The sequence below is a fragment of the Idiotropiscis lumnitzeri genome, chromosome 14, assembly GCF_059441095.1.
Source record: "Idiotropiscis lumnitzeri isolate Australia: NSW breed Sydney's pygmy pipehorse chromosome 14, RoL_Ilum_1.0, whole genome shotgun sequence".
Classification (NCBI taxonomy): domain Eukaryota; kingdom Metazoa; phylum Chordata; class Actinopteri; order Syngnathiformes; family Syngnathidae; genus Idiotropiscis; species Idiotropiscis lumnitzeri.
Window position 1 is genome coordinate 18,985,334 of NC_142404.1, and position 14,399 is coordinate 18,999,732.

General features: G+C 46.7%; 1 protein-coding gene across 2 annotated transcripts in view; it reads left to right on the forward strand.

The window, feature by feature from the left end:
- Positions 1-13,346, forward strand: part of dnah7 (dynein, axonemal, heavy chain 7) — a 40,365-nt gene extending 27,019 nt beyond the window's left edge. For both annotated transcript variants that reach the window (XM_088315908.1, XM_088315909.1), the window contains 17 exons: positions 1,820-2,010; positions 2,089-2,222; positions 2,516-2,851; positions 2,917-3,043; positions 3,331-3,525; positions 4,597-4,689; positions 5,041-5,217; positions 5,474-5,635; positions 5,824-6,024; positions 6,521-6,682; positions 7,468-7,653; positions 8,201-8,338; positions 9,608-9,838; positions 9,909-10,061; positions 10,844-11,021; positions 11,985-12,088; positions 12,887-13,346. In XM_088315908.1, coding sequence (XP_088172034.1) covers positions 1,820-2,010; positions 2,089-2,222; positions 2,516-2,851; positions 2,917-3,043; positions 3,331-3,525; positions 4,597-4,689; positions 5,041-5,217; positions 5,474-5,635; positions 5,824-6,024; positions 6,521-6,682; positions 7,468-7,653; positions 8,201-8,338; positions 9,608-9,838; positions 9,909-10,061; positions 10,844-11,021; positions 11,985-12,088; positions 12,887-13,093 — 2,975 coding nt within the window. In that variant the 3' untranslated portion in view covers positions 13,094-13,346. The remainder of the gene's footprint in view (positions 1-1,819; positions 2,011-2,088; positions 2,223-2,515; positions 2,852-2,916; positions 3,044-3,330; positions 3,526-4,596; positions 4,690-5,040; positions 5,218-5,473; positions 5,636-5,823; positions 6,025-6,520; positions 6,683-7,467; positions 7,654-8,200; positions 8,339-9,607; positions 9,839-9,908; positions 10,062-10,843; positions 11,022-11,984; positions 12,089-12,886) is intronic.
- The last annotated feature ends 1,053 nt before the right edge of the window (positions 13,347-14,399 follow it).

Sequence of the window (14,399 nt, forward strand, 5' to 3'; positions counted from 1 at the left end):
CTTTGTTATTTTTACTCGCCACTTAATTTAATGACGGCTAAAGACGTCAAACATCCATCATTTTTTAATCGGCTGCTCGTGAATGAGTGACTTTCAACATGATGGTGCTCTTGTCACATTAAAATCAAACTTTTTATTTTTGGGAGGTTACTCATAATAGACGTTGTGGTGCCAAGGTTTATTGAACTGTTTGACCTCCGCTAAAAAACAAAAAAAAAATGGATGTTTAATGCAATGAGCCCCATGAACAAATTTTAAAGACCCAGTCGTTCATGTGCATTCTCAACTTTTTTTCAGATTCACATATGATAGTCTTTTGATGGATATTTTCCAGCACTTTTGTCGTAGTTGCATGGTGGAGGCCCCAAATGCAGGGAGTTAAAAATGGAAGGCAGCTTATAATGAACAAAAAAAAAACACTCGTGGCGATTCTGTGGAAAAACAATTAAAAACATTCACACAGTCTTGAAAACACCCAAAAACTCAAAGTTAGCACAAACACTTGACTAAGAAAACCAAAACAATGTGACAGCGTCAACAATCCAACACGACTGAAGGAAACGTGGGACTTAAATACAAGCCAGCTGACGAGAGAACGAGGCACAGCTGGGCAGGACGCAAACGCTTGGAGGGAGCTGATTGGCTAACACAAGGGACCATTATGACAAGAGTGGGTGGAGACAAAACAGCACACGAGGAAACAAAAGCAATTGCAACTTTATTAAAAAAAAACACTAACGAAATATGACGACTGACCTCGTTCTTTGAATGCCACATTTTTAAATTTTTTTTTTGAACGGCACTTTGCGGGCCACCTGCAGGCATTCCGTCATTGAAGCATAATGTTAATGTTCCCAACATGAGAACAGCATTATCATACTTAATAGGGATCATCATGAATATTCATGTGAGGGGAAACGTTTGTAATAATTTATTTTGCGCCGCTGATTTGTCATTATTGCGCACGAATGCTCGACGTTAAAGTTATTATATAACAAAGTTATATCATTGAAAATAATTCCCACCACGACCTAAAAGTGATGACAGAGATTTTGTTATCTACGCCAAAGTGTTTTTTAAATGAGAAAAACTTTCTCTCTTTTTTTTTTTACACATTTGAAGACAGTTTTGAGATGTTTATAGTCACATTTCTGTGATGAAGCTCGCACATTGCGACTTGGTCAGGAGCTCATACTTGCGGAAGCGAAACTTTCAGTGTGGAGAAAAAAAGGGCAGCACTTAATACGCAACACTTCATACACAATCATGTTTTTGTAAAAAATCTTTATTGTCGTAAGTCTTTCCAGACTAAAAAAGAGAGTATGAATAATTAAAAAAAATTGTTAATTGGTTGCTTTAATGGTCATCAGAATTTTATTCTGGCAAATGTCAAAATTGGCCCAAAAAAAATCCATATTAGTCAGGCCGTGGTCATTATTAGCTTTTGATTATTATTGAAATGGGGTGGAAAAAATGTAATAAAATGGGAAATTGTTTTTTATTTGAATGCAAATTGCTCTCGTTTCCGTGCAGTCTTGAATGTTGCTTGAAAGTGGCTTTGGATCGTCATTCGGCTAAGCTTTCAGGTCATGATCAGAAAGGTCACACTCAGAGGGGCACATTTTAGAAATTAGAAATCCCTTTATTGTCATTGTACTCAAGTGTGCAACGAGATTAGAGCAGCAAACGATGGCCTCGGCTGTTTTCCTTCACACTCGCTGCACCGCGCCAACGACAACATTCGTATGCCAGCTATGAAAAGGTTCCTTTGACCTGACTTGTTTCCTTTTAATTTTGACGGGAACATTTTCTGTCGTAGTCCTGCTGGAGAATGTTGGTGAAGAGTTGGACCCCATCCTGGAGCCTCTCCTGCTCAGGCAGACTTTTAAGCAAGGCGGCGCCATCTGCATACGCCTGGGAGACAGCACCTTTGAATACGCGCCCAACTTTCGCTTTTATATCACCACCAAGCTACGTAACCCGCACTACCTGCCCGAGACCTCCGTCAAGGTAAGCTGTGTCACTCCGTGACCAAAATGTATCCATCTGAATTAAAAAAAAAAATCTCGGTCCATCCTGGCTTTGCAGGTGACGCTGCTGAACTTCATGATAACCCCGGAGGGCATCCAGGACCAGCTGCTCGGCATCGTGGTGGCCCGCGAGAGGCCCGACCTTGAGGAAGAGAAGCAGGCTCTCATCCTTCAAGGAGCCGAGAACAAAAGGTACACTCACGACAATCCGCTTTCGCTCGTCGCTAAATCCTTTTTGTACATTTGCGTTCTTCACCCCAAAAGTTGCTGTTTTGTGCTCGTTCCAAAGTGCCACAAGATGGCGCCAAAGCCATGTCTAAAATGGGAAGTGATTTAGCCTGGGTTGTTGACGAGAGTTTTGCCACATGTACTGTACTTAGAGTACATTTTCTTTTTCAATATCAAACAATCCAGCACTTTGTGAAATTCCGTCTTGCATCTACTTCTCCACATACCCTTTTTGTCTTTTTTTTTTTTTTGGCCAGGCAACTGAAGGAAATTGAAGACAAAATTCTCCAGGTGCTGTCGTCCTCTGAGGGCAACATCCTGGAGGACGAAACGGCCGTCACCATCCTGTCGCAGTCCAAGGTGCTGGCCAACGAAATCACCGAGAAGCAGGCGGTGGCCGAGGTGACGGAGGTGAAGATCGACGAGACCCGCCTGGGCTACAAACCCATCGCCATCCACTCGGCCATCCTCTTCTTCGCCATCGCCGACCTGGCCAACATCGAGCCCATGTACCAGTACTCGCTCACCTGGTTCATCAACCTCTTCATCGGCTCCATCGACAACTCGGACAAGAGCGACGACTTGGAGGAGAGGTGACACCAACGTGGTCTTCGACTTGAACGGTTCTTTGCACGTGACGTGTCCTCATGTTCCGTAGGCTGCGGATTCTGAGAGATCACTTCACGTACTCGCTCTACGTCAACGTCTGTCGCTCGCTCTTTGAGAAAGACAAGCTGCTCTTCTCCTTCTGCCTCTGCGTCAGTCTGCTCATGCACAGGAAGCTGGTAAGAAAACGAGCACCGCACGCAAAGGCACGGAAATCTCAGGGGGAATCCAAACTGCACCAAAAGTTTTCATTCCACCGCGAGTGACCACATGATTTGAGTTTGAGTGTCTTTTTTCACCATCGCGACACGCACCCTTTCTCTCACTTCCACTCACATCCACCGAGTAAAGTTGGCCTCGAAAGCTTACCGTGCATCTCGGCTTCATCGTGAACTTTCACCCCAAAGCCGACTGAGCACCTCTGAACCCCAATAAAAAAAAAGAAAAATACCAATAAATGTCTCAGGTGAACGAGGAGGATTGGCACTTCCTGTTGACGGGCGGCGTGGGGCTGGACAACCCGTACTCCAACCCGTGCACGTGGCTCCCCAAGAAGTCCTGGGACGAGTTTTGTCGCCTGGACGCCATCGAGCAGTTCAAAGGCTTGCGGCGGGACATGGCCCAAAACAGGAACACGTGGAAGGAAGTCTACGACAGTCCGGTGAGTGGCGTCTCTTGACAAACTTTTAGGAATAAGGCCGGAACCGTCCCGAGATCGCGGCCAGCAAAAAAGGCTCATGTGCCCAGCGGTGCTATTTAAGCTGCCCAGACGTAGTCTTCCCCTCCCTCGTTGTGCTTCAGCATTCGTGGGAAAAAAATCGGAAGTGCATCACTCATCTTGTGTCATCAAACTTGAAAATCAGCTTACAGGTGGTGTGAGTTTGAAAATGAACGAGACGCGTTCCAGTTCATGCAAATACGCTCTTTAAGTCACAAGTGCACAAACAACCCAAGTCGCGCTCCAAAAATGATCGGAATTGAGTTTCTTAAGAGCCCCCCCCCCGAAACTTTTTCAATGATAAAGGAACTGCAAGTTTATCTAATTCAATCTTTTCATTCCCTATTTTGCTTGTTCAATTGTTATGCGGCGTGAATATTATGAGCCTCACACACACACACACTTTGATTTATAATCAACACACTGCGCCGCCACCACTTCGATCTAATTAAATCCAGTTTGTTCCAGTTGCAGAATTTACATCGGTTGGGTCTCCGTTGCCAGAACAGCTGTTCAGTCCAATTCACACACACACACACACACACACGCCCCCAGGGAAGCCGAAAGAGGTGTTTCCGTCTTGTGAAGGGAGACACGAGCGTTGCTCACTTCCTCCAGCGTGCGTGTTTCGTCTTCAGATCAATGGCCGGTAGCCAACGCCTTTGCCCTCGCCAACATATTTATTCACTTCTCTCGCGCTCGTGTTCTCTACACGCCCGCACACATGACAAATGCTCCCCCTTTTTTGGGGGGGCTTTAATTGCAATGATTCGTCTTGTAGCAGCTCAATAAAATAGCCAACTGCACACAAGCCATCTTTTCTCCCTCCTGCGAAAAAGAAAGTTGACAAATAAAAGAATCGCATTTGCAAGTAAGTTGCTCAATAACGACCAGGCTCGGTTTGTGCATTCATCATGATCATTTTTTTATTTTTAACGTGCTTGGTTTGCACAGACTGATGTTGCTAATTCTGGGAGCAACTCTTAACTTTTTGGGTGTGTTCTTGTTGCGAAGAACCCGCACCAGACGCCGCTCCCCAACGAGTGGCAGGAGAAGCTGACTCAGTTTCAGAGGATGCTGGTGATCCGATGTCTGCGGCCTGACAAGGTACGCTGCCGCTTTGAGACACGAGTGACCTGACTTGCGAGCTCGCCAAGATCCTTTTGTTTGCCTTGATTTGAGACGTGAGTGCGACACTTTCAGCTTTTTAAGGCGATCCCCGATTGAAGTTGAAATCAAATTAAATGTAAACCAGCTTGTTGCTTTCAAACAACCGCAAAGCTCAGCCTTTACGTCCGCTAGCTTTGCGCTAACAACATTGGCGGCTCACTAAACGCATCTACCGTATGTGGCGGCGTTTCCGCAATGGATGTTGGAACACAAAAGGCGCAGCAACACATATAGACTGATAATAAGACTCACGAGTACGTATCCGTTTGCATCTCCGAACCCCACCAGATTATTCCGATGGTGCAGCAGTACGTTTCCGACAGTCTGGGCCGACCCTTCATCGAGGCGCCGCCCTTCAACCTGAGCGACACCTTCGGCGACAGCCACTGTTGCGCTCCTCTCATCTTCATCTTGTCTCCGGGCTCGGACCCCATGGCCGCCCTGCTCAAGTTTGGACACGAGAAGGTGTCGACACGCCGCGATCGAACCGCTGACGACTAGAGCGGGCCTACTCCATTTTGTAGGAGAGCGATTTGAAGTTTTTGGGCTGCGTGAAATTTGTTGTAAGTCGGAAATAAACCTCGATGTAGCCCAATATACTCGATTCGTTTTCGTCCTCGACTTAAAACGGACAAAACGGAGCTCGCTCGCTCTAGTTGTGAGTGACTCAATTCAAGAGTTGCAAATGCGTATTCAAAGTCGTCTGCCGCTGATGTTTTAGGGCTTCACGGGGGACAAACTGACATCGCTTTCTCTGGGCCAAGGCCAAGGTCCCATCGCCATGAAAATGATCGAGGCGGGTATCGCCGATGGCACCTGGGTGGTTCTGCAGAACTGTCACTTGGCCACATCTTGGATGTCCACCTTGGAGAGAGTCTGCGAGGTTCAACGGCACCGCCGCGCAACGATGCAAACACCTCAAAGCATTTAGTCACTCGTAGCGGAATATGGACGCGTACACGACAATTGATATTTGCACAAGTTGACTGACGTGGACACACTTGGAGGAAGGACGTCTTCTCTCAAATGCGATGGAATGTGTTTTTTTTTTTTCTTGGTGCCTTTGCGCAGGAGCTGAACCCGGAGTCCACGCACCCCGAATTCCGCTTGTGGCTGACCAGCTACCCGTCGCCCACCTTCCCGGTGGCCGTGCTCCAGAACGGCGTGAAGATGACCAACGAGGCCCCCAAAGGACTGCGGCCCAACGTTGTTCGCTGCTTCTTGATGGACCCCATCTCGGACCCCAACTGGTTCGACAGCTCCAGCAAGCCGGTGAGGAAGCGCAAGCGCGAACGTTGGTGTTGTCACGCGGAAGCGGCACGAATAGCCATGCGTGTAAAATATTATTGAGGCAGCAGATTCAACACAAACGGTGCAGCAACACATAGATTGACATTTTTCTTCATCCTCTGCAAAGAACAACCAATATTAGTGCAGTACTGACAAACTGTGAGGAGCTGCGGCGTTTATTGATGCATCGCGGAAACAACTCATGATGTCATTACAGTATTTTTTCAAAGAGAACATTATGGAATGCTATTTCCCCTCCTTAAAATGCGCGTTGCAATTTTTGTGGGTGCGGCACGGCCAGAAGGACGACGTTTCCACGGGAAAGATGATTTAGTCGCTTCCCACTGATGCTGCCGTGTGGGTGTTTTCGTGCTATTTCAACCCCCCGAGTGCGTCGGCTTCAGCTGTGGAAACATCCTCGAGTCCACACCTTGCACCTGGCCTTAACGTTTCTCTGCGTGTGCGTGCGCGTTCCCAGGCGGTGTTCAAGAAACTCCTCTACGGCCTGTGTTTCTTCCACGCTCTGACCCAAGAGAGGAAAAAGTTCGGCCCGCTAGGATGGAACATTCCGTACGAGTTCAACGAGACCGACCTTCGGATCTCGGTGATGCAGTTACAGATGTTCCTTGAGCAACATCAGGTAGATTTCAAAGAATACAAAACAGTTGAGAGGTGTCTTTTTGATCGTACGGCGTTCGCAACTTCTGGGCCGATGACGAGGCTCGCTTTTGTTAACGTGGCCATCGGGACACATTGTGACTCAACGAGCAGCTTGTGGAGGCGGAGCCAAAAGTGCCACGATAAAAAAAGAAAGAAAAAAGCATTTTCCCTCACAATGGCAGCACTTCATCCAGCCAGATCGTCCGCATTTCTGTCCTCCGACTTTGTACGATAAGTCTCAGCATGTGATCTCGCATTTGCAATATTGCAAAACACCTTTTGACACTTTTACACATTAAGTACTGGCGGCCGTCACTGTTACCATGGCGACCCAAATGTATAATTTCCTTTAATGACGTGACATTTTCATTCTCAAGTGCGGCTGAATTTTTAAGTGCTCGCCTCCAGAAAATGCCAAACCCACACGTCGCCTTTGTTCAACCTTTATTAAGCAGAGCAGACTTTGAGAATAATGCGCCCGGCATATCGTCAGGCTTCCGTTTGCACATTAGGAGACGATGCGGCCAAAGACAAATTCATTGACAGCAAAGGCAACGTCCGATAGCGGGCGGCAAGTCTGCAAATTGTCGATTTCTAAGCAGCGGAGTTTTTTTTTCTGCAGTCATTTCCGGGCCGTTCTAGAATGACCCCTGACCCCGCATGTCAGTGACATTTGCCTTTTGACCGACGTTCAAAGTCACCCGAAAATTGTTTGGTGACACTTTGCGTACACGTGCGATGTGATGGTCACGTGACTTCCACCAGGAAGTGCCGTTCGACGCGCTGCGCTACATGACGGGCGAGTGTAACTACGGCGGCCGCGTGACGGACGACTGGGACCGGCGGACGCTGCGCACCATCCTCGCCATCTTCTCCGACCAGAAGCTGGTGGAAGATCCCGGCTACAAGTTCGATCCGAGCGGCATCTACTTTGCGCCGCCCGAAGGTGACGTAAGTACACTAGTGATGCAATTTTGTGCCAGTTGTCCTGAAAATAAAAAAACGGGAATTTTATAAAGTGTCACCGTGTTTCTGACACAAGGCTGCTGAACTGAGTTGGGTGTTCAATTTGTTGTGATGTTTCAAACCAAAAAGATGAGATTTGCGTCCATGTCCCAATATTTCTGGACAGATTTGTTCCCCCCGACCGACTTGCGACCAGTTTCGGGTGTCGCCTGCTTCTGTTGCCCAAAATGCAGCCGATCAACCTCCAGTTCACTCGCAACCTCGATGACAGACAGTTGGGACCGACAAAATATGTTCCGTTCCATTTGACACTTGGTCCTCAAGTGTGGCGCCCCCCTCCGAGGTGTCACATTAACATCGTCATTAAAACAAATAATAATAATGCCTTTATTAGTCCCACAATGGGGAAATTCGAGATTCAAACCCAGGCCTCCTGGGGAGACTGGGTCCTGAACGCGGCGCCTTAGACCACTCGGCCATCCTGGCAGCTGGTTGGCTTGTTGTCTCACCACCATTCTTTTTTTTTTCTCAGTACGACAGTTACATCGAATACACCAAGTCGCTGCCCCTCAACCCTTCGCCGGAAATCTTCGGCATGAATGCCAACGCTGACATCACCAAGGACCAATCTGAGACACAATTGCTGTTTGATAGCATCTTGCTAACTCAGGTACAATAGTTATTTTTTTTTGGGGCGGGGGGGCAGGGGGGTTGCAGGGGTGGAATTTTTATGTTGAGCGAGTGTTTGAGGACCGCATAGCAAAAAAGTGGAAGGATTATAAAATGTCTTTCGTGTTTGCAAAAAACATCCAAAAGAACAAAAATGTAAAGCAAACGAGGAACTTGGATGGAAAACAAAATAAGACAGAAACATGGTACCGAAATAAACACTAGTAAAACGACCCCCCCCCCCAAAAAAAAACAAACAAGCCATGGCTCGGCCTGGAAGACAACAAACACAAACACACGACGGCAGAACCGACGAGGACTGAAAGGAACCGGGCAACTAAATACAAACCAGTTGACGAGACAACGAGGAACACCTGATGACACGCAAAAAGTTGGAGGGAGCTGATTGGCTAACACGAGCCACCGGGACGAAAAGCACAGGTGGACACAATAATCTTAACGAGAGACACACAAGAAAAACCCTAAAAAGTCCAAAACCCAAAACAACAACTGGACCCTGACAGTCATTCGTCCATTTTCCATTTCGGACTAATTGCGGGCCCGCCTCACACTTTGAGCAACTCCTGTTGGGTTGACACATGAAAATATTGCAACGAGCAACGCGTCAAGCGAATCGTGACCGAGTGAATGTTTGAGCGTGCGAACATGCAAATGAGCCGTTTTGGTCGGCAAGCGCGCCAAAAAGAATTTTGGACGACTTCCCGCACGCGACGCTGAAGCTTGGCCCGCGTCGCACGTGTTCATTTGGAGGACGCTCGCTCGCTTCCTGCAGTGAATATTTTCATTTCAGGGAAAAAAAAAAGAAAGTGGCACGACAGCCCGCGAAGCCGTCACATGAGCCTGTCGCACACTCACAATCGGCTTCAGGAACGTTCCCCGGGGCTCGCCTCCGTCTTTTTCCATGTGAGCTTGCCAGGCTTCAAGATTTGATTGCGCTCTGCCATGCGACATTCATTGGAGGGAAAGTACGACGGCATTTTTCAGCCGTTTGTGGAGAGAGCTCCAAAAAGGACATGGCAATTCTCCTTAAGAGGCTCGTCTTGCCTTTGACGTTGCCGAGACCACCCGCCGCCTCAGCCCACATCATGAGCGCTCGCCGCCGCTGGAGGAATTAAAGTTGCACTGCGTCACATCTGCAGCTTGCCTCACATTTGGAGATTTCACATACATTAGAAACAGCTCAAAGTTCTGCGAGCGCAGGCCTCATTTGAGCCCGCGGGGGTCTTTGGTCATGTCTCCTTGTGATCAGTCGCGCTCGTCGGGCGGCGACGCCAAGTCTTCGGACGACATGGTGTTCGACGTGGCCGCCGACATCCTCGGCAAGCTGCCGGCCGACTTCGACCTGGAGCTGGTCATGCTGCACTTCCCCACCAGCTACAACGAGAGCATGAACACCGTCCTGGTGCAGGAGATGGGCCGCTTCAACAACCTGCTCTGCATCATCCGAGACTCCTGCGTGGACCTCCAGAAAGCCATCAAGGTTGGCGCACGAGCACGAGCAAGCGCGAGCACGAGCGACAGTGTCGTAAGACGCCGGTGGTCGCACGCAGGGCCTGGTGGTGATGTCGTCGGAGCTGGAGGAGGTCGTGAGCAGCATCTTGAAGGGCAGAATTCCAGGCCTGTGGATGAAGAAGTCGTACCCCAGCCTCAAGCCGCTGGGAAGCTACATCAACGACTTCATGGAGCGACTTCAGTTCTTGCAGGTACGCGTGCGACGACGACAATTTTTTTTTTTTTTTGGGGGGCTCGGGCGCAGAAGTCATGAACGAGAGCGATTTTGCTCAAATGGCAAGTTTACGATGAGAAGCGGACGCTAAAGTCAAAATGCAAGATCCTTCGCAACCACTTGTTCACGTCCGAATGTGGAATTGGCAACATTTTGAAAAATGTGGTCAATGTTCTCGATGTCCTGAATGATCGGAACATTTCCAAGTTGCGTCGCTATAAATCAGGTGAGAAATGCAAAAGATATCCAACTGAAGGAAAATAAAACATTTTTGATGCTGAAAAATATTTCAGCATAAGGACAGAAAATGAAGGCAATCTTCGTTTATTGCTGAACGGCACACTTTCCCCCAAACGCAAAATGTGAACAAAAAACGATTAACAAAATCAAATAAAAACAAAAAAATGCTTTAAAAAAAACTTGAACTGAAAAATTTGGTCTTTATCAAAGAACTAAAACTGAAACGGTGGAATAACATTTTTTGTCTTTGAATATCTTAAATTAGAAGAGTATTTTTTTTCGGAATTGCAGTACGCCTGCTCAGAAGAAGGAAGGTGAAACTGAAGTTGGAGAATTGGAGTTCCTCTTACTTTATGACACAATACTTTGTGGCCTTACATTATAATCCAGATATTAAAAAAAAAAATCATAGTTAAAAACGAAGCCATTTTGATATTAAACAAACGTACTCTAAAAACTCAACTGAAATGTACTAAGCATGTTGTTTTTTTTTTGGGGGGGGGGGTCCATCCTGTCCAGGAATGGTTCGATCGGGGCACCCCGGCCGTTTTCTGGGTGTCGGGCTTCTTCTTCACGCAGGCCTTCCTGACGGGCAGTCAGCAGAACTACGCCAGAAAACACACCGTCCCCATCGACTTGCTGGGCTTCGATTTCGAAGTCCTCGATGACGTCAAGTACAAGCGAGCTCCCGACGACGGTGAGACCAGAAGCGCTCCACCACATTTATTATGCAACAAAAGAGTTTTTTCCTTTTTTTTTTACAAATGTCAGATTATTTTAGCAATAAATGATCATTTTCATTTACAAACATTTTATAGATGTCATTAAAATTTTTGAGTCAATTAATTTTGAAAAATTAATTGTATTTTGTTTTTCCATAAATCAATAGCCATCTTTTAAATGAAATAAGTAGAAAAAAACAAATAGACATTTTAGGCAAAAAGTGGTCAGTTAAAGCGGCAAAATATTTCTCAACTCCAGAAACGGATTGAAGCCCACAAAGCTCACAAAAGATTGACTTGATCTTGTCCTCACACAAACGATCCAACAAAGCTTCGATTTGCATGCTGGTAAACGGTTGAAGTTTGAGCTTGAAAACAGGAATGAGATGAAGTTAAAAGTTAACTGACAATTGTCTGCCTGCATGCTGAAAAGAAAAAAAGGACAAGAAGAAAAAATTGACAACGCACGCTGTGCCGACTTTCTGTCATCGTCTTCGGGGCCCTCAATCAGGCCCCCAGCCGGGCTTGGGCACGCTAACGCTCGCTAGGCCGCTAATGTCATCGCGCTGACATGCCATTATCTCCAAATGTCGTCTTCCCTTGACGTGGTTTTGCCTCATTGGAGACGAGCCGTGAAAACAAAACAAAACAAAAAAACGGCAGCGACTTGTTTACAAAAAGTTCACGTTGTCGCTATTGTGCTCAATATTTTCTTTATTACTCTCATGAGCTTTCTATTCGATGCATCAAAAAGGAGAGCAAAAAGCAAAAAGGAGCAACTGGAGCGACAGACTCTCACTTCCAGTGAACAAAAACAAGACTGAGGACCGTATTTTTTTCAACTTTTTGTTCATGCTAAATGAGGAACCTCAAAACCAAAAGACTTTTCTTACCATTCACGCTGAGCACAAAATAAATGTGTGTGTGTGTCTCTTCAGGCGTGTACATTCGCGGCCTGTTCTTGGATGGCGCCCGCTGGGACAGGAAGAGCAAACTTCTGGCCGAGTCGTACCCCAAAGTGCTGCATGACACCATGCCTGTGGTGAGTCGCCCGCGATGACGATCTACAAGCGCAACGTTGCGCGTCTATTAGCATTAGCGCCACCTTCAGGACCATGTTTAGCATCTCTGAGAGTCTGTGGGTAACGCCTCAAAATGTAGTTCAAAAGTTGACAGAGATGTATTCATTCGTGCTGAAGTACGTCAGCTTCCCGTAAATCGTCGTCTTCTCAAATCTCCCATAAAAAGCACTTTTGTCTCCGAAGCTGGTTTGAGGAGATTTTCAAATGCGAAACGGCGATGTAACCGTTCCAACTTGCATCACGGTTTAACCGCTAAACGGCGATCCAATCTCATCCCTCGGTGTCTTTTTCGTTTTTTAAGCACAATTGTGACGATCGCGAGTGAGCCGGCCGGGGCTCCTTTCCGGCCGTTTTGCGTTGATGAATTAGCCGAGGTGGCGTGAAGCAAATGGAAGGAGACGGGAGATTCAAAGCGCCAGCAGCAACTCATCAAGCTTTTTGCCGCGATTGTTTTTCGACGCCGTCGTCGCCCTCGGTGCTGATGAATAATGCACATGACATCATTAAAAACGCGAGAGCGGCGGCTTTGAAATGCAAATGACGCGCGTGACGATTGTTTTTCGGCCTTTCCTTGACGTGGCCTACTTGATCTTTTGCTTTTGCCAGACGTGTTGAAAAGCCTCAAGGGACCAACACCTTGTTACCGTTCTCGTTTCATGTTTGCGTCCACGAAAAAAAAAAGTTTCAATTTGGGAGGGGGAGGAACTGTTTGGTTCCTGGCGTCACACCTCACCGTCTTTCTGTCTTGTTGTTTTCAGATGTGGCTGAAGCCCATCAAGCGTCTGGACATTCCCGAACGGATGTGCTACTTGTCGCCCGTCTACAAGACCAGCGAGCGACGAGGCACGCTGTCCACCACCGGCCACTCCACCAACTACGTCATCGCCATGACGCTCAACTCGGACGTGGACGCCGAGCACTGGATCAGACGCGGGGTGGCGCTCCTTTGCCAGCTCAGCTCCTGAGGAAACTTTTTACGGCCACATCGACGTTTTCTGCCTTCATGACACAATTGACAGCATTTGCAATCGATTTATCAAATCAAACTGAACTATAATCCATTTTTTTAGTTTGTGCATTTTCTGCATTAAAAATGTCCTGTTTTTAGAATAACGGGATTGAAAAAAATTATTTACCAAGTAATCAGAAAAAAAATCAGCCTGATCGGTTCTATAAATTATTAATTGTATCCAAAGTGGCATCTCATGCTTTTTTTTGTCTTGTCCCAATTTCCAACATATTTGTTTTTTCAGAATTTTTTTGCCATTCGTGGTTGTCTCGGTTCCCACAGTCCGTTCTATTTTCAGAATTTATCTTCATACTTTGCCCACATCTGGTGCAAAAACATTCTTTAGATGTTGATCTTTGGCTATTTTGGAGGACAAAAGGTTACTTTTGATATTTTTGAGGACACACTCCAGAACTCGCCTTTCAGATGCAAGAACAACAATATTGATGAGAAAGTTTTTCGTTGTGGGTTTTTTTTTTTTATTGTCCACCTTTTTTAGGACAACAAAACAGCAAAGACATACAACATAGCAAAGAAAATTGCTGACCTTCATTTTAACGAGTGATTTTGAACAAACGGTCCATCGATGCTTGGCTTTCCCAACGGAAATATTTGAATAAATTGAAAACTTGATTGAAAAGACAAGACAGCTCAACCAACCGGATACAGTAGACACCAGACAGAATGAAAAAGGGACATGACATGGCTTGTTTTTCTCTGAAATAGCTAAATGGAGGTTTGTCCAGATTGGAACTTTGAGAGCACAAATCCATTTTTACAGTCAACACAGAAAAGTATGCACTAGTTGCTGGTCATGCTATGATTGGATCATTTACAGGAGTGAGCGACAAAAAAAAAAAAGTCACACAGGACACTTCAAATAGTCTCTCACACATGTGCGCGCGCACACACACACACACACGCACACAAGTTCTCGCAGCTGTAGCTTCGCCCCTGAGCAACAAAACCAGCAACGGAATGTCGACGGAGAGGAAGATGACCGGGCGGAGACGTCAAGCACCAGCCACTGCGGTTCCAAAGTTTGGCTCATCAAGATTGGACACCGTTGCCCCCCAAAAGCCCCCCCGCACCTCACGCACAATGCCGGACTTGCAAGCAAAGGAGATTGCGCCAAGGGGGCCACAAGAAGATTTTGTTTGCTCGGCGGTGAGGATGACTGAGAAGTGCTGCTTTGAGACGCGAGCGGAATTTGTTCCGCGAACATGCTCGGAAGTCAACACTTGCAAGGCAAATCATCTTTC